Raw genomic sequence first — 26,345 nt, forward strand, 5'->3', positions numbered from 1 at the left:
TTGCAGTTAACCTTTCCAACGTAAAGGATATAATAGAAAAAATGAGCAGAAGTAACAAGTCAGCAAGACAGAATTTTCTCCCTGTACCTGTCTGTATCCTCATCAGTTACTTTTTTTATTAAAAAAACCCAAACCCAAACATTTACATTTATTTGCTCACTCCACACTCTATTAAATAACATTACTAAAATTTCTTACAGTATTTCTTAATGATCCCTCTTACAGAACTATAATAGTTAAAAGAAAATATATCTAACAAAAAAAAAATCCCTATTCACGTAGTTATGAAATGCAACAGATAAATGTGAGAATGTCTTGAACCACAATTCTGAGCTTATCTCAAGAAGAAATATCTCAATTTAATATGGCATTTGAGTATTACAATATACGGACTATAAGAAACTTCTGCTTTGCGTGAAGGGCAAACTCTTAAAAGCCTAATGTGCTCTTTTGCTAACCATGCCCGTTCTCGGTTTTGTCTTCCCTTTCTTTTTCTAAGGTGGAATGGGTGCACGATGTGTCCCATTAGCTGGTTAACGCACCACTGTTCCTAAAAAGTTTGAGGACATCCATAAAAAGTATTGATTTTGAATATCACTTATCTGAAAGAAAATTTAGAAAATTACTGATAGTAAATTAACAAAAAATAGGCACACACACACGTACTCACCTTATCCCTAATGTGAATGTTAGTTAAGTATTCAGATGGAACATGGAAGTCTAAAAAAAGAATCGGAATTGATGCAACTATTAAGACATGTAAATGAATATAATTTGCAAATATTAATATTGAATTAAATAGCTATTTCTCTCTTACCTATGTCTTGAGGTCGACAAGGTGATGATGCCCAGGGTGATGCAAATTTGGGATAAAGATTTCTGAAGGAAAAGAAAAGCACAAATTTATCAAAACTGAAAACAAACTGCAAACCAACCAACCAAAAACAACTCCATAACCAACCTCACAAACCCAAAAGCCATACCACACAACCAAAATCACTAGCTGGGGTGAGAAGGAAGGAAAAAAAAAAAAAGAAATTTCCAGCCCACTTTCCTAAACCAGTTACATTTATTCATTTTCTTTTCAATATGAGGACTAAGATTGCATTAAAACTGACATGGGAATCCACAGGGTCAAGATTTCCTTTTTAATCTATCATTCCTTCAACTTAAGTGCCAGGGATCCCAACCCTTTTCAGGGACCCAATTTTAAACATGGCTTCAATTTGCATAGGAACAGTTGCCACAAGACTGGTGGGTTATGATTTATTAGCTTATGATTTAAAAGGGGAGGAAAAGCTTATACTGGCAGATTTTGTGGTTGCTTTTTTTTTTTTAAACTAACCAGTAAAGATCTTACTCCTCTTCTAAATCTCGGTGACGACAAATAAATTGAATCCCAGCACAACAGGAACATCAGTTTATTATGATTTAATATTTTTCTTTCATATAGATTTTGCTAACATAAATTAAAAAGAAAAAATGGAGCCATTAGTTTAATAAAAAGAAAATGATGAAGCTTCTAACTCTACTACAATGACTGATGTACTGAGGAATGAGTTTTCTAATTAACAGGTAAAGAAGTGGGAAAAAGAGGACTGAGCAAAATGCACTTTTGGCAGGTAGCTACAGTTTGCTGTTAACTATCCATGATAGCATCCTATTATGGCAAGTTTTGTAAAGGAAACTTGAGCATGGCACACCCTATCAAATCGTTGCTTCCTTCTTGTCAAGGGCCTAATAATTATTATTAAAAAAAAACAAAAAACCCCAAACTATCAGCAGCCTACTGAATTCCCTGAACACAACCAATTCCCAGCTGAGCTATATGGGCCAAAACCTACACTGATCAAGTGGTGTCAATCTTACTCTAGGCTCATTAATCTTACCGTTAGCAAAAACTTATGCTTTAGAGCCTGGAAGAAGATTTCAGTGGCAAAATCTGGAGACATGGGAAATAACTAAACCATTCCTTGTACCGGAAGCATGGATAGGCATTGCCCCAAGAAGAGGAGCATCCTGCAACTCCATCACCTCATGCCTGCCCTACAAGTTTGGTTTCCTAGGGCAAAGAATCCAGGATTTTACAGACTCGGGACTGCATCTCTGTGTGCAATAAAAACTGAAGAGTTTGTGCACAGTGTTCCCTCTATGATACAAATAAGTCTATTAATTTCATATTTTTCAAGGAGGTATTGGACAGCCTACAGTCTATTCGATGGATATTTCAGAAAGCTTCAGAACACAAACAAACAGCTACATAATCTCTAAAGAATTAAATGTAGTAATGCCATATTTTTTAATCTTTGTTTATGTAGAATTTTAAGTTATCCTAAGGAATTAGAAGTGTATTTCTTAAAGAAGTATAGGACTGTACAGGCAATACATAATCATTCCTTCAACAACTGAAATAAATCTTAACCTACCTGCATAGAAAATCTATATAAAACTAGGAGTTAGAAGGGTTAATTCAAACCATTAGAGATATATACAAAATTCTAAAATTTTGTTTCTAACAGCACATTTATCGCGCTAAGTATTTAAGACAGTATCTTTTACCATCAGAAGTACCTCACAAGGCAGACAATTTTGGCCTTCCACATGTGAAATGGTTTTAGTTTTTCAAATGACAATTCATAAAGGAAGCAAAGGATGTTTAACTTAAGGCAGGATGGCAGGCCAGACACTGAGGACTGCAGAGGCTGTTTGCAAATCTTTTCTGTAGTATAAAATAAAACCAGCTTTCTGATACAGAACTGCCTAGATAAAATACTAACCCTACCCCCTCCGAGACACTTAATACCCTATACACAGAAATTAAGTGATAAAGGCTTTTAAAAATCCAACTATTTCCTAGCATTTTAAAAATCAAAGAATTCCCTAGCACACCTGCCAGGGAAAAGCAGCAGCATGCCAGCTATATATACTGCTTATGTACAAAGACACACTAATAATATGGATGCTCTATTCAGAAGCTGCATAACACAGCTACAAGTCTTAACACCGTCAAAGCATGTTTAGCGTTCCTCTACAATGAGGTACTAGTTTTACGTAGACTTTCCAATAGGTCTGTTAAGCTTAGGCTTTATGGCAGTCATTAAAACTAATGAATAACACTGAATAAAACATCAAATAGTATCACCAAAAGTAGGATCACTACTTCTGCTCTGCATGCCAACATCTAGAGAAAATAGCTATATAACCAAATGGCATAACTAGATTCCACTTGCGTCTAGGAACACCTCCAGAATTCAGGTACCGATGTACCTGAAATTATTTTAATGAGCAATGGCATTCTACTTTCAGCTGATCATCCTCAAATTACGTTTAAGCAATCTGTACTGAGAATGGCAAATTACTTCAGTATCACATAGATGCAGGAGACCGATCTCTCAGTCCCATCTGTAAACTCTGGGACTACCAAGGAAAAACAGCAATCCACGGTCAGCTTAACTGTTCTTTGTGCATTCTCTTTGTGTTGTGGGAGAAGGGGACGGGAATAGGAAACTATTGGATTCAATGGAGGAATGACCTGTGAGACTAACACTACAAGTGAAGAAGATACTACATTAAAGTAATACGTTCTGCAAATAAGTACAGACAATTGGATTAGAAGGCTGACTTTGGATGATCACATTGAAGTATTTTTAAAAGTGTCAATGGCACAACAATTTGACTAAGTTTTGATGCAAGTTCTACAGAAAGAATTTCTTGAAGTGATAATTTCTAAAAAGTTACATCTCTAGAAAGGAATACGTAAATTAATGACAACTATTTCAAGACAGAAAAAAAAATCAGGAGCCATTTTTCCTACGCTTTCCCTCTCACCTTGATATCTACGTTCATCAGTCTTCCCTGAAGTCATGCATTCAGAGTGCAGCTCCATATAAATTTGTGAAATGTGGAAACTCTGTGAGTGTATGCTGTTTGGCCTTTGTTTCATTAATATATTACATGCAAACTTTAAAATGTATATACTACTCTGTCATTAAGGCTAACAGTATGTAAACCTCTGCTGAAACTGAATGATGGGAGATTCTCAGCTGAACATCAAGAGTACCAGAAATTAAATTGCTCTCTCAATTTCACCTAGAAGATAAGCCTTTTTGTCCAAACTGATCTGGGTTCCTTAATAACTAGCGGAGAAGGAGAGACAGCCTGGGCTGATGATTCATCTAGTCTATCTTAAGCAGTTATCTTACCATTAGTGCAGTTGCTAACTGCTTTTATCCCCCCGTCTCTACAGGAAGCCTAGATGACTAAACTTAGGTGAACTGAATGACTAGAAGTTAACTGCAAAACTATGTTTTCATTTAAATATAATAATAATAGAATAATATTTGGTGCAGGGTAACACTGCAGATGCTCTGTTCATTATTACATTAATATAAATTGAATTTACCCCCCAAATTGCTGAGAGTTAAGTGTAGATATCCTCAAGGAATATTATTATTTGAAAAATAACGTATACGTGAAATTTATTAACAATACACTGTCAATTCCTTGAAGAAAGTCCTAAGGAAGGTAGGAGAATAAGCAAAGCCACTAGGTTAATTGAAAGCTTGCATAACAAGATCTTGGTATGCCTTGAACCACAATTCTCTTGTTTATGAAAATTTTGTTTTACTGTCATTATATTTTCAAATTTTATTTGGTAAAATATCTTGTGGGTTTGATAGTTGTGTGAGCTAAGTGCGCATATTCTGAATAACAGCATAATAAAAGCAAAACTGAAAACAGTAGTGGAAACCAGAAACTTACTCAGGAGAGTTGAGATTGAGACCTAGTGTTGTTAAATCACTTCCTAATGCAAGATGTACCATTCCTGGATCTGTCTCTGCTGCCCTGATGAATGTTAACAAGCCAATCATTCCAAACTGGTCCGTCACCATCCCTTGAGGAATGTTGGTAACCCGACCTGGGCAAGAAGAACAAATTAATTTTCTCCTTTCAAGAAGTGAAGGAATCAACAAGGTGATCCAAATATCTGTCAAAACTTTTAAAGAAGAAAAAATGGGGTGACACATACCATCAGGTAACACCTGGATCCCTTTTTTCTGCTGGTTGTTGTTTTGCGTAGTTGAACTTTTATCTCCAGGAAACTTGGGCCCATCTGTGCTGGACGATGTTTTGCCTGATGTACTCAAATTCTATTAAAAATAATTTGCAGGGTTGGTATGATGGAAACAAACCAAAATGGAAAAACTTGTTGACCATATCTTTCAGTCACGCGCTCTAAACCAGTACATCAAGTCATTCTGATCAATTAGGCACTAAAACGGAACCAAGCTGAAGCTGTTGAGTTCCTTACTTACCTCTTCCAAATAAGAGCTATTAATGAGCCTATGAGCCTAAAACTTGCAGTCTAAAAGGATAAGATAATATTTTACACCTGAGTTTGAATACATAACAGATATCCCAACTTCCTGTGACTAGAGGATATTTTGGACTCGTCACATCATATATTTTTCCCCCATACAGTCTTGCTCCCGCATAACACTCCGTGATGCCGCAACAGATAGTAACTCAAGCCAATTCCAGGTCCAAGCAACATACGGTTGGCACATTTGCAACTATCAGGAAAGAGATGTAAATACTATGTCTGGCAAGAAAATGGTGATTGCGCTCCAGGAGCCCATATACTGACAAAAGATATCATCCATAACTATTATTTCTTACTCTTTACTATTCTTTAAAACAAGTCTGCAGTAACACAATATAATCACATTTACTCCCTCCTTCCTTACTGTATTGAACACTAACTTCATTAGAACATTTTCCACACGATAAACCTGGCCACAACATTTGGGAGCTAGGCTTCCCTGCGTCCCTTTTTTGAACAGCTGCATTTTTCAGTTTTCACATGAGTTTGTAGCCACATCTAATACCTACTCATCAGTATTTATGCCACCCTGATTAACATACATTTTGCAATTACAAGTAATAAAACAAGCCAAAACTAGAACATTTTGTCAAATGTTGTAAGAGACTGTTCTCTTCCATCAAAATTTTATTTACCTTTCATTTGTAATAAAAAAAGCAATTTTTATCACATATCTTTCAGAGTAAACAGTGAAAAAAACCCATGATCTTACGATCTAAGCTATATAGCTAATGCCTGATAAATACAAAAATACTTAAGATACAGCATATACCACTAGTCTACAATATACCCATGAATGCAATGGTCTCTAATAGAGTTTATTCCCTGTGATTTCATTTCCCCACTAAGAATTTTACCTTGAAGTGATATTGTACCACCTAACTTTTAAATGATTTGACAGCTTTGAAGAAAGCTCTTATACTGTGTAAATTACTACTACTGATGAGAGGCACCAACAGCAAAAAACTGAGCTGGAATTGGTAGAAAAAGAAATTATGAATTGAAAAACTTGAAAAGTATATATGAATTCTCAAAAATAACTTCTGAGATGTTCTTGCAAGTTCCTCCCTGGTTCGTCCCCAAAATACAAAAGGATACATAGAAGTCAAATGAAATTAAGAAAGTGAGGTCACAGTGACTATTGGGACCAAAAAACTTCCTAAGAAATTCCATTTACATAGTTATATATGAAATGCTGCTTATGCAAAATTTCTTGTTAGTTTAGAGGGGCAAATTTGAAAATCTTATATTACAAATATCGTCACTGCCCATTTTAAAATATAATTATGAAAAGAAGTATGAACACTCAAAAGAAGATTTAAGGTTTACTTACAGATTTATTGTCATCATTACTCGATGTTGGGTCTTTGTAGCTGGAGCCTGGTAATGCTGGAAAATCTTCATTGTGTATTGAAAAGTCCTGGGACTGCTCACTTGCTGGTTTTGTTACCATTCCAACTATCACCAAAATGAAAGCAGGAATAACATTAAATGACTGCTAAGTAAAGAATTTTCTGCTGTTGATCTTGCTTACTGTCCGTTTTCATTATGTGCAAGCTGTACAGCAGAAACGACTTTCAAAAAAAACCAGGTAAACCAAAACAAAGCATATTCATTTAAAACATCCACACATATTAGACTAAAGCCTCTTATTTAAGTGTGAGCTGAGAAACACTCCGTGTTAAATTCATAGACACATCTACTGCTTTAAGAATGAAGCCCAGTACTTTTACCAGGACAAGCACCGGTTTTGCACATTCAAATAATCAAATAATCTTTACAGGCATTATTAAAGCGGTATTTAAGGGAATCCACTGATGAAGGAAGGATGTACTGCTTTTAAGTTTATAATACATTTTTCCTCCATCCCCTAATTGCATGAAGAATTTCTTAGCATGATCTCTTTTAGAAGCACGTATTCTTAAAGGATGCCCAGCTAACTTGCAACAGAACATATCACCAATGAAATACTTGCCTGTGACATAAGAACGACTCCTACTTTCAGTATGAAAACTGAAAGCATTTAGCCTGCAACTCTCAGTGCTCTGACCCTAATTTAAAAAAAGTAGGCCAGTCACATTGGAACATGGATTCCGACTACTGAAAAGCAACATTCTTTTTTTCTTTTTTTTTTTTATGCCAGTTAAAAAAACCCAAAACCCAAAACAAACAAACAAACCAAAAAAACAATCAAAGAAAAGCCCCCACACCACACACCCAAGGATAAATATTCTTTGCCGAGAGACAGAGAAGTAATTCAGTGATTTGGTTGCAAACAACACTGCACTACAGAAAAAGACGACAGAAGTAGTCTAGGGCCTAATTTTCAAAGACCCTTAGCAGATGTATAGGATCTAAATTAGTTCAGTAGCTGACAATATATATGACTTGCTCTACTATTCTGAAGTTAGAGATCAAAGGTCCTTTATTTTAAGGAACCACTGAGTGGAACCACTTTAAAAAAACCCAACAATCACTGAGTTAATCTTGTTTCTGCCATTCACCTTTTTCATCCAGAGTTGTTATGATTTCTTCCACTGTACCAATAAAACTGACAGTGAACTGTGTTGCTTATTCTCATTCTATCTAAAAAGTTGTTTGAAGTCTCATTTTCCTAAATAAGCTAAGCATGAAGAAAGCATGTCTCTGCTCAGCTTCAAGCCTTTTTCTTTGCCTTGATCACAGCCAAAAGCGCTCTCCACTTTTTATTGCTGGAGACAGTATCCAGTGCACCTCATATTCCTACTTCTTGATTGTTTCTACCATGATACCTATCCCCTGCATCAAGCAGATGGCTCAACATAACTCTTCAGATAGAGAAGTTTCTGTCCTGATTCACCACACAGATGTGCAAACAGCTGTGCTAGCACCAAAAAGGGGAAATGGTGTGAGCACGGGAGCAATTACAGATATTTTTTTTTTATGCAGCAATGCTGCTGAATGGTGAACTCCAGCTCCATGCTGGAAGTACACCTGTGTGGGTCTCCTTCCCACTTTCTATCAATTTTCCATGTAATGGCTTCTCTTTCAGAGACAGACGAAAACTCATGTAAACCACAAGCCGTATTAGCTCTCCACTCTCAGCGTGACTTTTCAGTGTCTTCATTTGGGGAAGTGACTCTCCCCTGTGTTTAGAAGCATCTCAGTTTAACTCATTTAGCTTTTTCTCACAGCTATCTTAAGCAGAGAGCCCTGGTTACGCCCCATTCATGAGGCTACTTTCTCCTGATAATGCGGTATCTATTATTTCTCTTCAATAAAGTTGGCGATATCTCTGAAAAACACTAGGTTGTTATAGTTAGAAAATACTGGGTTATTTTTGGTTGGAAATTTGACAAGTCTCGCAAAAATAACTTTAGGTTATAAAAGCAACTTTTCAGGGTAGCTGATGCAACATGCATAACAAAATCTACTAAAGCAGTAACAAAAAAAAGCATTGTGCCTAAGCTTACCCGAATTTTTTCCAGACCCAAATAATAAGATTTGTATCCACCTTAAAGTTTTTCCTTTATTAATTTTTAAGCTGTTCAGTACTTGGAATCTGACTGATAATAGTTGATGCTTATAGGTTATTTTTTGAAGTCTGATGTTCATCGTAAGAGTGACAGTGAACAGCACTACAGCAAGCACTACTAATTAACAGAGAAACTATACAGTATGTTTATAGCTGCTGACTTTTTACACAATAACACCTCTAGCAACCAAATATTATTCCTAAAATTTACTCCTCCAGACCTCGACGGTTCTTGTATACATGTGTTTAGAAAATAACCTATTGCCCAAGACATGTCTAGAGTGAGCAGTTTCCGAGTATTCACACTATACAGACTGAAAACCCCAACAACCTCTATCGATGGTGAAAGTAATGCAGATGTGAGTTCTAACACTTACAAAAGCCTGAGGACAATCTCCAACCACAGAGATATGGATTATTTATTTTTTAAAAAAACAGACTTAGGAGCTCAAGTGTCTGGCATTTTTGAAAACACTACCTATTGTCTTATGAACAGCAAAAGGTGAATCAAGCAAATACCGATTTCATTCAAACAGCTTTCAAAAGTATAGTCTTACCATAGGGTGCCCTTCCAGCTAAAGGGTTTATTAATGGAGTTGGATTGCCACTTCCTTCCCTTCTGTTTCTGTCCGCTAGTGCTGGAAAATCTGAGAGGTCCAGTCCTGTCACATTTTCACTTCCATCTACAATAAAAACCAGATATTTTAATTCCCTTACGTTTTTTACTCAGACTTCATTATGTGCAAAATAAATATAGGATATATTTTCTCTCTTCAAATTGACCTTTTTACTCTTACTATAATTATTACAAATAACTACAGCCTGAGTGTCATGAGACTAGCCTAACAAGCATCAAGATGTTTGTGGTTTGTTTTCAAACAATAGCTAGTCAACAGTAGTTAGTAACAAGGTTTATTCATTTTGAATTAAAGGCTGCACACGTAAAATACAGGCAGGCTATAAAAATTCCTGTACTAGAATAGGTAAACTGTATAAATTTAAGGAGCTATCAAGAAGAAATTCAAGAGAAGATAATAATCCATATTAACAGCAGCATCGAGGAGCTCTTTTGTCCTTAGATAAGGTAAGATAAAACTGAAGCAACTGTAGAGCCAATGCAGTGCAAGTGACATGGGAACATTTTTTGATTTGCAGCAGAAAATACTACAAAGGCAAGACCAGAGCTGCAGCTCTATAAAGATGCCATAAGGTCCTATGGGATGCCCAAACCCTTCCACTCTGTGATATCACCAGCACCTCATGTTGCTTCATATACACAGTCACCTACAGAAACGTCAGCATGGACAAACCTAAGACATTTATGCACAAGGGTATTATCCCCTCTTTAGGTCATTAAATTCAGGTGAAGAAGTAATTCCCAGAGAACAATCCCAACTTAAATAACCGATCGAAAGGATCACATTATAAACCAGCTGTTCAAAAGGAGTCTGAGATTTCAAAAATGCTTTCCCACTGTTTTTACCCTATCTTCTTCTTCTCTGATCCCTTTTTCAATTCCATAAGCTATTTTGTATTTCTAACCAACTAGGTATAATCTATAGTCATATGATGTACACTGAGTATTCTACAGAATACTTTCATTTTGTCTTCAAAAGTATTAAAATCCAATGTTACGAAGTACTAACAGTTTCATAGCACTGCTCTTATAGCAGCATTTCTATGAAACAGGGAAATTACAACAAAGTTGTACTCCAACAGAACACAGTATTTTCAGTTAGACTTATTTAGTCTAAAAATCTCTCTATTGTACTTTAAGATCAGCATTAATCAGACTAAACTCACCTGTTCCATTAAAAATGTTACTTGATAAGGAGTTATTCATTCCAAATGCCTGATTTCTGTTCATCCCAAATCCAGACATACTGTGAAAAAAATCCAGGAAGTCAGACAAAAGGGTATACATACTTTGTAATTTCCAGTGGAAGGCGCATTAAGGGGAAAAAAACCCCTATGACACTTAAATTATTTCAAGCTTAGGCAACCCACATTAGCCTATACTCAGTTTTTCATTCTTTTCCTCTGTATTTCTAAAAACTCTGAGCCGCAGCAGCAGGCACTGCTCAATCAAGACAACTGGAATGACTTCAAAATAACTTAGTTTTTTAATAGCCACTGTGCCTTAAGACATCTGTCAACGAACAAGTTATGACAAACATGATCATTACTCAATAATTCCATCCAGGAAAACAAAGTAGCAGTAAATGCAGTAGTGAAGAGTTAGACTGCAATCCATTCATTTGCAGGTGGGAAGCTGGATCATGAAAGTGATCGGGTTTGTCATGACTCAGTTATAAACTGAACAGCTAAGGTGTGCAATCATCACCATGTACATATGGTAATAGCATGAGCATAAGGATGGGCTCTGCCACACAAAGACACCAGCTAAATTGAAGTTTTATATAGTCAGGCAAAAATGTTTGAAGATATCTAACTACCATATAGGACTACTGTGGTTGCAAAGACACCCTCACGAAGGATCCGCTTCATTCTATGCAAGCTGTAGATGTCGAGAAGCCCAAAGGCAGGCCCCAGCTGAGTGAAATTCTGAATTTCTGCCCTGTGGGAAATCACAACATTCGTTTTTCCTCTGTAACAGGATGAAAGTTGATCTTTTAGAAGTTTATGTAACTAAAAATGTCAAACGTTTTCCTAGTGGAAATTTTACCTACACAGACTTCTTCCACAGCTACAAATCTGAAGCATTTCATTCCAATTTGAAATAACCCTAAATGCTTCATTTTGGATTGAGACATCAAGAAAGGGAACAGTTAGCCAAGACTAGTCCTATCCTGCTTTGCTTCTCCAAGGTGGTGTATCTGAAAGACATCCAGATCTTGGACACCTCACGCACCTGAAGAAACACATTCCAAGTATCATCTGTGAATTCTAGACCTGGTGAGAGCACCAAGAGGAGACAACTTGATCTTGAGGACATACAATCTAGCTTGATGACAGACGGTATTTCCCATGCGAGGGGCTTTTTGTTTGCTTTTAAAGTAATCAGAAATAACCATGTTAAGAATTTCAGGGATAAGAAAAGGATTAGGCCATAAAATGCATATTTCCCTACAATTACTTGTAACCTGTTTTACCAATGGAACTAATGAAGGGGAAGTAAAGTATTTTTTATGTTCAAAAACCTAAAAAGTTGCATTGCTCCAACTAAGGCAAACATTCAGAAAACACTTCTCGGAAGTCACATAATTCATACACCTGTCAAGGAAACACCATAACTTTTTTTTCCAAGTATCATTTCAAAATTTTGTTAAATATGTCAATTAAAAATCGGATATGTACTACTACTATACTTCTGTAGGCTAATAAACTGTGGAATAAGAACTTGTCACTGTTGTAGTGATATTTCCTTCTCAACTTGTAAAAATTGTAGCTTCTTGAAAACGAGATATACAATGCAAACAGTGAAAGATGAGGATTTAATTCAAATGCTCCTACAGACAGGGATTTCATTATCTACCTTACAAGTAAACGATATTTAAACACTTATTTTTTATACATACATCAATATCCAAAATCACTGTCTCCCGCACGTAGAGTTTATAATTATACTACTACTTCAATCTTTTGTGATGCTCAAGTTCCAAAAATACTTTAAAATGTAAAGTTATCTTCTTAAATTATCATCTCCTTTACTTGCAGCTATACATCACAGGAAAGAAAAGGCAAATTCTATGTAATCAGAGGCAAGATACAAAGTCTTCTCACACTCCAAGAACATAAACTGCTACTACCAAATCTCTACTGCCATGACTGAGAAAAGCACTTTTATGCTTATATCATAGTGTGAAACTACAGAACTAAATAGCCTGACCAAGCTTCAGATAACCATGACATTAGTTTTCACCTTCCTTCATCCATTCTGTAAAATACTAGGTGGGGTTAGAGGAGGCACCTGACTGCCACGAGCTCGCTTGTGCTCTGTGGGAGAGCCAGTCCCCTAAGGAAGGGCCTGAAGGGAGAAAAAGGATGAAACTGGGAGCACAGAGATCATGAGGTTGTGGAATGAAGCCTGGAAAGCAATCAGGTGTGCGAAGATGTGACCACACACATTAAATAATTAAAATCGACACACTTTTTACTACCAGTTTATCAGTATGAACTAAGCATAAACACAGCACCAAAACACAGTTAAAGCCTAATGATTTATGATCTTACGATCTTGCCCAGTTAGAAAAAGAGCAGAAGTGACTGAGAAGCTTTTGGCATCAGAATGAGCACCACATCCTTAACCAAAAGGCAAACCACTGTTCTCTATATTATTCCAGAATTTAAAGAAGTAAAACGCTAGGTCCCTACCGCATCTGAATCAGTTAACTATTCTTCCAGAATAACTATTGTGTTTTTAAATATTGCCTTTCTTCTTTCCAAACTCACAGATGAAGAGTCTTAAAATGGAGGCATATACCCAAAAATCAACGCATGTTTCAAGAACAAAGTCAGGAACACATGAGAAACTTCACGTATCTTAAAGAAGCAGCAGCGAAAATGCAGTAGTCAGAAACAGAATTTAGCTTAAAGGCCTCAAAAAGCTTGTGTGAATATTAAAAGCAGCTTCAAAGTTTATTGCCAGGAGACAAGAACACACGAAGCAGCGCTTTTGAGCTTTATTCTAATGGATAAAAATTAGATTTCCAGAGCAGCATTTAAGCACGTCCATGGCTGCAGAGGGATAGTCTCACTAAACAGCCTTACCTGTTCACAGTAAAAGGTTGTCGAGAGGGTTGCTGCTTTGGCATACATATTATGCTTGGAGAGCTTCTGTTGGGGCTGCCTAACCCTGAACTGCTCATGCTGTTTGTCCTGCTGGGAATTCCAATGCCCTGACCAACCTGGGAGTGGTTCATCATATTCCTAGGATTCATAGGCAATATCCCCCTGAAAGAGAAAAAACCATCCACAGAGATGAATCTGTACAATAGTATTTGGTTACTCATTTAGATTACTAACGTAGGATGGACTCTGAGCTGTTGCAACTTAATTTGTGCTTAGCGTCAACACAGCATGTTTGGATTACTCTCTATAATTAATGTAGTTTTGGATTTCTTCAGAAACACCAGATGACCCATTACATACTGATCAAGTCCTTGGTAAGGTTTAGATAAATACTTAAATACTATGCATTTGGAAAGGCGTTACAGCTCTTTTTTCAATGACCGCTTCCTTTTAATGACCTACTACCTCAATGTTCTTAAATAGCATATGACATCCATATAAAAATTTTAACTGTACATTTACCAGAACAACCAAAAACCAGCCTCTTACATTCTGAAGCAGAATTTGCCAGCAATTTGTCCTTTACATACAAAAATCAAATACCGTCTTACAGTAAGTCCTATCTTACTGTTTTACAGTATTATTTCCCTAACACAGGCAGTGGTCAATAGAAACTACTTTTTTTTTTCCCATTAATCAGACTGTAAAGTAGTCAAGGCAAAATATGCAGATCATTTAACAAGTGCTCTGCAGAAAGACACAATTGCAGAAATATTGGCTATCAATAAATACCTGCTCGGAGATGGAGGCGTGTGAAGTGACATTGTTGGTACCCCTGTTGTTGGCGTTACGTGGCTCGGTAACTGAGTGCCTTGTGATAAGCTGCGATTTAACTGAGGGGTATTGTTGCTCATTCCCCTCATTGGAAGGCCTAGTGCACCTATTGAAAAAAAATTCAGAGGGGTGGAGATATAGAGCAATCAGGAACAAAGTCTTCTCCATCAGGTGTAGATGGAAACAATTTATGCTAAAAACCTACAAAAAAAGTGTAAAGACTGAAGGAAAGTGCAGTGTAAAAACTAAGTCCTTGTTTGCATAACAGAAGCCCAATTATTTCAAATTTAGCCCCATTTCTGTTAAACTTCAGAAAGGCTCTTTAAGGAACTTCTGAACTTGAGTCACTAACAAAATCTTGTTTCCTTTGAGACACATACTGCGGAGAAAGGTTTTAGTTTTGATTTTTTGATGACGAAGTGGAAATCTACAAATTATCTCAAAAAAGCAGCATTTTGAGAAAATTAATAACTGCACTCAAGAAATATGTTAATTACTTTTGAATAAACTGATATATATTTGTCCAGTATTTAGAACACTGATCTGTCTTGTTAAACATTAAGCACATCTTTAATAAAAAAAGTTAATAATATTTAATTAACAATAACATTGCTTTTAGGACAACAAAAGCAACTTTTTAGTCCAGTTCTCTGTAAAGTTTAAGTTGCTTCTTTTTGATAACAGAATTTCAGTGTCCACAATCAAGTCAAGTTCAATCTTTTGAGAAAAGAAAGCAAGGAGAATTTTAACTGCCTTCTATCAGCATTTAAAAATATACAGAAGATTTTTAACATTGTGATCAAAAGTATTTTCTACACAAACAATTGGGCGTGACAGAAGTAAGCACTTCAGTGAGGTAAGAAAAGAAATCGCTTTAACTCAGAACAGCAAAAGATTAGTTGCTGATCATCTCAAAATGTCCAAAAACTTTATGAGGTTTCTCATCATTCTCACATGGCTTTTCTGTGTTTATGCAGTTTTGGAATTATGTTCGAAGACACGAAGAGTCATTTAGTACAACGTATCAACAGAAACAAACTTAGCACATAAAATGTGATAGCTGTAAGTAACAGTCTCTATTGCTTCTGCATAAGGCTGCTGAGGTAGACTCACAGAACTCCAAACCTGATGTTGCACACCGAACAAAAGAAAAATGATGATCAATCAGCACTCTCCCATGGTAAATCATCCCTGCAGAAGAGCTGAATATGCCAGCGTATAACATGATTAAATACTAAGAATGCAAAGAAAGGACACTGCATATGCTCAGGTTATTATCATGGGCAAGGTCTGAAGAAACCTCCCAGTTGTTCAGCTCTCACACTTTAAGAGCTGCTGTCTGTCCGTATCCTACCCGACAATTTGCAAGCCAAGAAGTTTGCAATAACACTCAAAAGTTTTGATAACACTCAAATTTATCCCTGTACATTCAGATTCAGAGGTAGTGTGACTTGCTATAACAAGCCTCCTAAGACTTCATTAAATACTGATTATATCAAGGTGTTCACTGTAAATATTTTGGCAATTTGCTGCATCAGAATAATTTCAATGAGCATAAATATACATTATAAATAATATTTCATGTTGATTAACAATTAAGTGGGATTTTAAAAATAAAATGGTAAAGAAAAAATACATACACTTCCAAACTAGATACAGTACACTGAAAAACATGATTACAATATTCAGGTTAATTTTATGCAAGCATTTATTTCAGCAAAGCCAGTTTTACACTGATGGTTATTTCTCGTTGTTGGCTTTCTTTAACTAGAATTTTTAACGAGTAGGGCTGTTACAGTGAAGTAGAACTATATTCCTGGGGCTGGCAAGTAGGGCCAGTTAAAATATTCACCATAAGAAAAAATAAAAATCATCTTTTTTCTTATGCTTCCTTTTTCCACTTTTTTAATAGAGACAAGAGATCTGCATGGGCTATATTGGAGGCTGATAATGAAGTGGCCAATTTCCTGCCTAATAGTTAAGTTTAAGTTACCTTAACTCTATAACGTGACATCTTGCTAAATGACTGACAGCTACCAATCTACAAGCGCACAGGCATTATCAGCTTTGGTTTTCCTCCAAGTATTTTAATCATAAGCATTGACTTCAACACAGAAGTTTCTTGCCCCTTTTTCTCAAAATTTGGTAGGAACTGAACCCTGATAATATTTACTTTCAAGCTTTTAAGCCATGCATGTCTCTATGTTAGGGAGATTATGTCCTAGGCACCACAACCAACTGAATGAGTAAGAAAGTTGATGAAAAAAGTTAACCTTAAAAATAAACAACAAATAACTGTGATAAACAGAATGAATAAACTACTTCAGTATCTTTATACAGTTAAGTCTGAAAGGTTCAATAGTGCCAGATTCAGGACCCAAAAAGACAAAAGCCAAACATGACTGTGAGACTGGCGAGAAACTGCTCATAGAAGTCTCAGTAGCATAATCAAATGCCAGTTTATATTACAGGGTCACTCATCAACAGCCCCTGAGATAGTAAGAACCTCACTATATATTTTAAACTATTTGAAGAAAGCCGATAGAAGTCGTGAAGGCCATGCATCTAGCAGACAAAGCTTTTAGTTTGTCCAGTTAAAGCTCACACTCTCTGAAGTATTCTAAAGACAGCTTTTCTTAGAATCTGAGTCAGATGCATTTGGCAAGAAAGTTGCAAACGTTCAAAAGCCTACAGTGATAAAACAGAGATGTTCACAAACCTGTTTTACTTGTGTAACTCTATCTAATTCAGATACTCTAAGTCACTTTCTGGATGCACCTCTCAACTACGAGGAGGTTCAGTTCTCAAGGCTGGCCCTTAAGTGAGGTGGCCAGCGTTACACACTGTGACTGCTGCTCTATAGGTCTTCTACTGCCAACAGTATACACAAGACTGGCAGACACAGAAAAAATCTTCAAGGTATGAAAAAGAAAAAAAGGTGATGCAGAATGTAATAATCTTACTGGCATAGTTCTTTGCCAAATGCTAGCTGCCAAACATGTACGCAATATTCAATGCGCTCATGTAGAGCATGAAATATCAGTTATAATTTACGGTATAATTTCCTTCTATTCCTTACATATTTTTCTGAACTAGGCTCATTTTGGCCTAACTCACTTTCCTTACTTTTTCCTTCAGAAAGCCACAGCTAAAACGCAGACATTCTTTATAGGAAGATCATATTTGGATATTTAACAGCTACACAGCAACCATATATATGACACCTTGCATATTAAACACTGCAAAAATGCATACTAAGCAAAGCAAAAATATATCTTAAAAAAAAATATAAAAGTCACACAAATAAGGAGACATACTGTCTTTTTTACAATCACCAGAAAACAAAGCCATATGTATGTTCTCTATCCAAAGAGCATAAAACTAGGGCATATGTAGCATAAAATAAACATATCAAGAAAAAGAATTCTTACTTTGTTGCCCGTATAAACTTGCCCCAAACTGAGACAGCTGACCTGATGTTGATGGTGATGCCAGCATCTAAAATGTAAGAAGAAGAAAAGGTTATTAAAGACACAAAGATATTGTGCTATCTTGCTCTGAAAGTTGACAAAGTATATTGTTTTGCCAAAAAAGCCAAAACAGCAACTGAAAAGTCCTCTGAAGTCATCAAAAGTTTTAGAAACTCCCCAAAATATCTGCACATTACAACTGTAACAGTATTTTACATGTCAATTAAAAATTATGACTTTACATGTATAAAATGAGACTTTCTTCTACTTGCGACAAATAACATAGAGGAAGAAGATCCAAAAGCTTTCAGTTTTTCTACCCTTGTAGCTAAGAGACCAGTCTTTACAGAAGAAGGAACACAGTTATTTAAATCGGATATAGGGGTTTTTTTTTCCCCTGTAAAACATGCATCATACAAGCAGATCAATCCCTGTTGAATGTAACAGCTGCAAGTGCAAAGTTTCATATTATCAGTTACAATAGCAAAAGGTGGGAAATGAGTGGCTAGGTAGCAGCAGGTATACAGAAACAGATATGAACTTCAGACAAGGTTCCAATGTTAGAAGTGTAATGTACCTCCCTAAGAGCTAGATCCTTGCTTATATGTACCATATGGATAGGCAAGATGTACAAATGTCAGAAGTAATCTTTCCTGCTCTGCTACACCCACTTTAGAGACATCGCATATTACCAAATATTTCCATTAAAATCTCGTCAACTTTCAGACGCCACGCAAGAAATGTGCCAAACTAAAGAGATTCTTGAGAAGAATAAGATCTGAAAAAGATCATGATCCATGAAGAAAGATTGAGATCTGGGTTTGCACAGTCAAAAAAGAAGGCAACTAAGGTAGGGACATGACACCAGACTTCCAGTCATTGCTCTAAGAGGAAAAGAGCAAATTATTCTCCATGCTGCTGCAGAAATGGGAAGTATTAATAAATTTGAGAAATAAATTTGAGATCTAGACTAAATATCTGGGGCAAAAAAAGCCCTTCGCAATCTTAAGGATGGTTAAGCACTGGAACATCCATCCCTGGATGTTTTTGAAGAACAGATTAGATGTTCATCAACATTAGGGATAGCAAATCATCCCTTGGAGTAAGGCAACGTATTAGTTGACCATCCAGCTCTCAACAGAATATGCTACTCGTACTTACTAACTCATGGGCAAAAGACATTTGGCTTGTTTGGTGCAGTAGTCTGGACTTGGATTGAATTTTAGGATGATTTTAAGGAAATAAACATCTGGATTCTTACACATAAGGGGATTTCAAGCTTTTTCAACTTCAGAGTACAGAATTCAAATCAAAATAACTTTCACTGTGATAAAGTGCAAATTGCTTTGTTGACTTAATCTAGACAGATGTAAAATTCAAACAAACCTTATAAACTGAATCTGCTAGTTGTCTATACTGGGGCGAAATCCAGATGGTAGAAATGAGAAAGAAGACATGCAGGGTAGACACTAAATATCAAAAGCAGCATTCATGTCTTTCAATCATAAAGTATCTATAATTTTTGAATACATACAGAAGGCACGAGAAAAGAAATTACAGCAGGCAATTAGTGTAGACCACCAGAAGATGTATCAGAAATATCACCCCAAAATGCTATATACTCACACATATTTTGAACAAACTGTACATATTTGACAGTAAGCAACTACAGCAATAAACATCCACACTTACACATGCAAGAGGTTTAAAATACTAAGACAAAAACTTTCTGTAGAAAAAAGTATAACTAAAATATATGCCAAACTGGACCAAAGTTCTCCTTTCTTAGTGAAGAACTGGCTATGAACAAAAGAACATTTTAAATAACTACCAGTGGCTTCAGGTCAGCACTCAGGCAGCAAAGGCCACATCTGCATTAGCAAGTAATGCCACCAGAGGGAAATGCATTTGTAAAACACAAAAGTTTATCCTGAGGGCCTATCGTATATACTGTATGCATTTCTAACTAGAGTTAGCCACGACTAAAACACCTGATGCCATGGACTGGTTGCCTATTAGTGAGCAGAACATGTTTGGTGCGCTCCTGGAGCGGCACTTCCAGCCTATTTTGATCCCGAAGGAATAAAATTCACTCACACCAAGACTTCTCTGCAAAAGCATGAAGAAGTGGGGACACTTGGGAGACAGACTTCAAAAGCACACTCCCCATCCAAACTAACAAACTGATGTTTGCTAAGCATTGATAAAACAAGCAGAGTAGTTTTAAGAAAGAAAGGACAAAGTAAAATGTTGAGTTAAAACCACCCAAACATTAAAGTTTGACAAGTTGAAAAATCCGAGAATATGTTACAAGGTGTGGCAAATCGTAATTCCATGGAAAAAATAATGAGAAAGAGTTACGAAACACCTTCAGAGAGAATGACAAGGGCACAGAAGCAAAGAAAACCCCAAACCAAACCAACCAGATATTGAGACAGAAACAGCAGCCAAAAAGTACTACTAGCTTTGGGACAGGTAAGCAAAACAGTTAAGCTAAAAAGAAGATCCCGTAAGAACAGCTGCCCAGGGCATTCAAAAATTGCTGTGATGGCGTGTGATATAATAAGCAAAAGATGGTACAAACCTCAGCATAAAAACCTTTTATTTACATTAACTTGGATAAAAAAAATAATAAAAAAATCACAGACCTAAGATGTACTAGATTACTTGAAAGAGGGGAAAAAGAATCTCACCTCTTCTACATTGAGTACTTCAGTTTAGAAGAAAAGGAACGGCAAATAGTATTTAATGAACACTGCTTATTAGAAATTGGATTTTCTTTTGAAACACTGCAAAGTGGGTCACACTTATCGTGCCATTTGCTTTTACATGAAAAGTTAATTGCAAAATGACTTGTAGAGAAACATTTATAGAAAACCATAATAAAGGCCAAGTACTAAATTCAATAAGTCTAACAACTACTCTTAAAGTCATAACACACTTAAAACATCAAAGATAATAAGCCTGAAGAAGAAATTAATAAATATTTCTGTGGATCTGTTCCAGGCTGATTAACTGCAGCATTTCTCAAATCTCACTTTTTCTCTCTCTAGTTTATTTGCAATATGCAAAATAAAAAAAAAATCCCCAGTATGAAACAGTTTTTTCTGTCACAGGTAAGTAAGGAGCAGTTTAAAATTCTGTCTTCTTTTTCTATTATTTCCATATAATTTAGGTCAACAACAAAACCACTAAATTAGCAAAAACCTTAATTTATACTACCAGGATCTTTATTTGCATTCATCACCTCTGAGTCACTATTATAGTCTATTCAAACTTGGTCTATCAAAAATAACAGAGACTCAAGATGAACACTATTAGTAGTATTAAAAACATTCCTTCTGGCATTCGGCAATCATCATTTTATCTGACTGGACTACTAGCCACACAACACACAAAGTAAAACAACTCTCCACGAGTGTACTTGCAACAATGGCTGGAAGTTACTCTTGAATTTCTTTTAGTCTACAACAGCCAAAGGTAATGATAATCTAATAAAATCTAAAGCAGTCTAACTCTTCTGGTCACTAAAGCTGCTTCCAGTCCATAAGATCTTTTAAGCTTTACCCAATTATGTATATTTTAGGAAAAAATGCTTACATTTATACCTGTAACAACATATGGAAAAAAAAACACCCATTACAAATTATTGAGATCACATTGATGAACTATGTATTCTAGCGGTACGTATACAATACCAGCTTTTTAAAACAAGTGACTAATAATCTTTGATCGAGTCAAGGAAATTGTAAACAAGCTTCTGACACTTATAGCTTTTGCTGCACATGTACGAAAAAAAATAATCCACTCTTCAAACTTTGGCATTTAGATTTAATTCAATTTGCCAGTGGTTAACAGCTACAAAATCCAACAGCGAAATAGCATGGGATTTCTGCATCTATTCCAACCTTGTATGACTGAACTAGACAGACTGTTTCAGTTCGCTTTCCCCGTACACGTTAGGAGACAGAGGAGGCCTAAGACTTGCCTCTCCCACAAGGCAAGGAGACAACCAAGCAACACCTTGTGTAACATGAAGGGTGCACTTTATTCTGCTGGCGTACAGAAGGACCGACGCTCAGGCTGAAGGACTGAGTTGATGATAGCCAACTAAAATGCGAGCATCATTTTACTCGCAAGTCTCAAACAGTCACAGTGCAGTTCTGATCAAGGAAGATTCTGTTTCTAAATTCAAACTAACTGACGATTCAAGCAGATGGCCCAATTTTTCTAGACTGGCCCACACCAAAAAATCAGTAAGCTGAAACATGCTACAGTCAATTTCCTAGCCCTAGTGATGAACCAGATTTTACCATAACTGCTTTTGTCAACTCATGATTGGTTTACTGCAGTAAATTCATTTAAGAGCATCAAAAACCTCGAAAAAACAACACCAGCAGTTGCTTAAACTTGCCAGAACCATGAAAAAACTGCTGCATTTTACAACCGTCTCGGGAGACTGGTGAACACAGGCTGCAGCCTCCCTGAAAGCAGAGGGAGGCGGCGGGGGAGGCCCAGCAGCAGAGCCGGCTGATGGGGTTCCCACCACCCCCCTGCACTGCAGCATCCTGCATCTTCCAAGCAAGCCCCCAACCTACCATGGGGACAGCTGCCTGTCACCCTAACTGCTGCCATAGCACACTTCGGCACAGCAGCACCAAGAAAACTCAGTAAAGCAAGACTTCTGCGAAGGCTTCTATATTATGCAGTTATAGCCTAAAGCTACTTTCTTAAACACAAAGCAAGCTGAAGTTAAAACACATCACTCCAATGCTAGGAAGTTGGAAAGAAAAAGCAAAACGTGTTAGAATAAGCAAGTAAGTCTGTAAGTAATATCTGGCCTGATAAATGATGGGCTTCTCACAGGTGCAAGTATCAGCATAATTTTATATTTGCACTACTTTATTTCTGGTATCTGCCATCTGTGCTACACTATTTAATAATAAAACAGCTGACCCACAGCCTCAAAAGAAGGAAGTGTTATACTGCTTTAAAAAATAACAATAAATCAGGCCAACAGACAACAGATGAAAAAAATACAGATTTTTCTATACTCTGACAGTTTTTTAGTAGTATTATTAGTTTTCCTCTAGATTACAAACCACTTGTAATACAGTGCTCACAAAATTCCATCACAAGAAAATATTTCCAAAACTCAAAATCGGAGATCAACAAAGAAATCTTGAAAGCCTTATAACTGCAGGGTATTATCTGCAAGTGAAAATTTTTACCAATCAAAATTACTTGTGAAATATAAAACCAAATACAATACTGAAAAATAAATGAAATTTTATTCAGTCTTCCAGATTTCAGCATTTAAGGTTGAGGTCCCCTGCTTCCCATGGCACTTGGGAAGCAGAAGGAGGTAGGAGACCACACTGTTGTTGGCAGCAGTATCTCAAGATCTTAAAGGCAAGATGTTGCCTTTGAATGACAATGATGTTATTAACACAAGGTTAAACACGGATATTAATGTAAAACTCTAAAAACAAATTCTCCCTGTTTAGAGACATTTAGTTTGATGGTATAGTGTACTAACAAACCAAAAGATTACTGAAAACTTGTTGAAAGCTGCTACAAAAACCGCCATAAGCAATTAAGAACTAGGACAACAAAGCAAATATTTTACTTCAATTAAATAACCAGTTGCATATGAAAAACTAAAAAAAAAAACAAAACCAAAACAAAACCCACCCACATACTGAGCACGTAAACCACCAATATTACAATACAATATGTTCAGTGAACTGAATTACTGTGTAAGAAACCACAACCTCCCCTTTCTACAAAAGACAGATGATTCTATGCACGGAATTATCTCGTCCAAGGAACAACTTCATATGGTAAAGCAGACTCAAAAACTACTATATATTGTTGATTTAAGTGGAGATGCAGTAAAATATAGCTTTTAGATAAAGTACAGAAACAATACTTTCCACAGTCACTTAGTTCTTCTATTTAAAAAAAAAAAATCTAAATACAAACTCAACCATAGTGAAAACTGTATACTACAGTCATCAATAGTGAAATTGATTTCCTTGTGATGTAATTTCAAATTGTAAAGTAAGCGATGTGAAATAACTTTAATTCAGATATATACTTCTCGCAAACTGTATGACAGAGTATAAAAAAAACATTTTTCTCTAAGTAAAATGAGTTTATCATGTATTGTTTTATTTGATAAACCCATCCAGGTACATAAGTGACACAGTAAAAGGCTGCATTTTGCATTCTAAACTTCTGGTTCTTTCTTTATTATGAAATCAGAAGCTACAGGTAGAATGCCAATAGGCTCTGAAAGGGCATACTGCATTAAAACACAAAACCTCCCTCAATTTGTTTCTAATCTTATCCCCTGCAAGTCCATCCAACTGTTTTCAATTAATGGCATTGAAATTTTCATTCATTTAAAGTTTGTTTGGGTTTTTTTGTGGTTTGTTGTTTTTTGTTGGTGTTTTGGTTTTGTTTTTTTTTTTTAATAAAACATATTATGTATTCACTAAAAGATGTAAAGACTGTTTAATCACTCTCTGGGAAGGTAAAAAAAAACAACTCTGTTGCTTTGCAACTCAAACATCAAAGAAAAAAGCTTAAGCCATGTGTTACAGGAAGCAAGCAGGGCAAACTAACCCACTATTCAGTCAAATCTACAAGTATGTTTACATGCAAAGTAATGCACATGAAAATATTCATTTGCCATTTATAATTAAAGACATGAATCTATTTTCTCCCCAAAACAAGCTTTACTTTTTTTTCCCCTCCACAAATGGATCAAAACTATTCAGACTATGAAAAGTTACATTAATGTTAAGTAGCTCTATTCAACCAGCAAGCATTAGTGTGAATGCTTCTTATACAAGAAGATTCCATGGGAATTCTTAAATACTTAAAAAAACTCCGTATGTAGCATCTGAAGTTAAATTATGACTAAGCTAACAAATTCTCATGCAATGACTAAGACAAAAGCCAAGCAAGATGCCTTGGGAAACAAGATACCATAGGTTTCCTTAGAATCATAAAAAATAGCATTAGAAAGTCAACAATCCAGTTACAACACGGTGTTCAGCAACCCCAAAGTCAAAGCTGTCTCCAGAAGACTGATTAAACCCTTCCACATGTAGTTTCTCAAACTTAGCAAGATTCTGGATCTCTGTCTCCACGGTAAGCTAAGTCTTGTTTCAGGGTTTTATCTCCTGTAAAAGTACCACCTCTTTATAAGACCATATATTTGAAAACACAGTAAGAGTTCAGTAAAGGTTCCATAAATTGCTTTAATGGAAGTTTGCAGCAGAAGACTTTGATAACAGCTTCGGACCACCCCTTTGTTGTATCGTCACCATCGTGTCCATTACAGGACAAACCCACTGACATTTGCGTTCATGCAACTGTCAGATGAGAGAAGAACACCTGAATTTGATGCTTCATAGACATGCTTCTATTACACCAGGATGGAAGAAACCCCTGTGAAGAAGGCTCCCAGAATTAATAACCCATTCCACTGTGCTCAATGCCCAAATCCGAGGGCCTCCTACTTCAGGAAAGGTAGCGCCAGGGAGCTAGATCAATAGTTGCAATGAGCCAAATCTAATCTGCAGGCTAGATCTTACTTGCCCCAATTGTTAAAATATATTTGATTTCACAAGAAGCCACACTTTGAAAGAACCGAGCTGCAAAAGAACATCAGGTCTCAACTGAGAAAGTCCAGAATTAGATAAAACATTACGATTTTTTCAGAGACAAGAATAAGCTCAGCAACCTAACTCATCAGAAGTGCAAATCAGAGAATTAATGCCATATCTGTTGAGCAACTGGGAGATAAAATGAACAGCAGAGCACTGGGCCAAGAAATGGCAAAAGCAGTCACTGAAAAAATTCTCCTAACTTTCCTCATAATTTGGGCAGATGTTCATTAAAACGCATGTCTGTCTACTGTCAGATATGTACCTGCAGTTCATAACAGAAGATGCCCTGATCTTATATTCTCATGTGGGCATCTTCAGTGGATCAGGATAGACTGGATCAAACCTTGTGGAGCACTTCTTACATTCTTATACATGAGAAATCAAAGTTCAGACTGAACAGGTCCCACCTTTTCCTCAAAGCACACTCATTTTTTTTTGCTCATTTGAAGACAGTAGGTTCAACAGCATATTAAGGCTTTGAGTTACCGTTTTCTACCATTGTCACTCTATCCAAATAAAAATACATGAACCCTTTTCCTCACAGTGATTTTGCTGAGTGCACAGACAGCTCAATTAGGTAGGTGAAACTGGCCACAAATAAGCTCCGCAATTATTTTGTGGGCACATCGTGCATCTTGTTGTCAATTTAAGTTACAGGACCATATTTGTTTCAGGCCAAATCTTAAACTATTTTCTTAACCAGTTCTATT

The 26,345-nt window shown here is 36.3% G+C and overlaps 1 protein-coding gene across 4 annotated transcripts in view; it reads right to left on the reverse strand.

Annotated features, from left to right (window-relative positions):
* Nucleotides 1-26,345, reverse strand: part of CNOT2 (CCR4-NOT transcription complex subunit 2) — a 92,261-nt gene that overhangs the window by 9,265 nt on the left and 56,651 nt on the right. For all 4 annotated transcript variants that reach the window (XM_063322953.1, XM_063322956.1, XM_063322955.1 and 1 more), the window contains 10 exons: nt 17,915-17,981; nt 14,442-14,589; nt 13,629-13,811; nt 10,701-10,780; nt 9,455-9,580; nt 6,717-6,841; nt 5,030-5,150; nt 4,762-4,918; nt 818-879; nt 671-720 (listed from right to left, as the gene is read on the reverse strand). In XM_063322953.1, the coding sequence (XP_063179023.1) occupies nt 671-720; nt 818-879; nt 4,762-4,918; nt 5,030-5,150; nt 6,717-6,841; nt 9,455-9,580; nt 10,701-10,780; nt 13,629-13,811; nt 14,442-14,589; nt 17,915-17,981 (1,119 nt within the window). The remainder of the gene's footprint in view (nt 1-670; nt 721-817; nt 880-4,761; nt 4,919-5,029; nt 5,151-6,716; nt 6,842-9,454; nt 9,581-10,700; nt 10,781-13,628; nt 13,812-14,441; nt 14,590-17,914; nt 17,982-26,345) is intronic.

This window comes from Chroicocephalus ridibundus, chromosome 1 (genome assembly GCF_963924245.1).
Source record: "Chroicocephalus ridibundus chromosome 1, bChrRid1.1, whole genome shotgun sequence".
NCBI classification, from domain to species: Eukaryota; Metazoa; Chordata; class Aves; order Charadriiformes; family Laridae; genus Chroicocephalus; species Chroicocephalus ridibundus.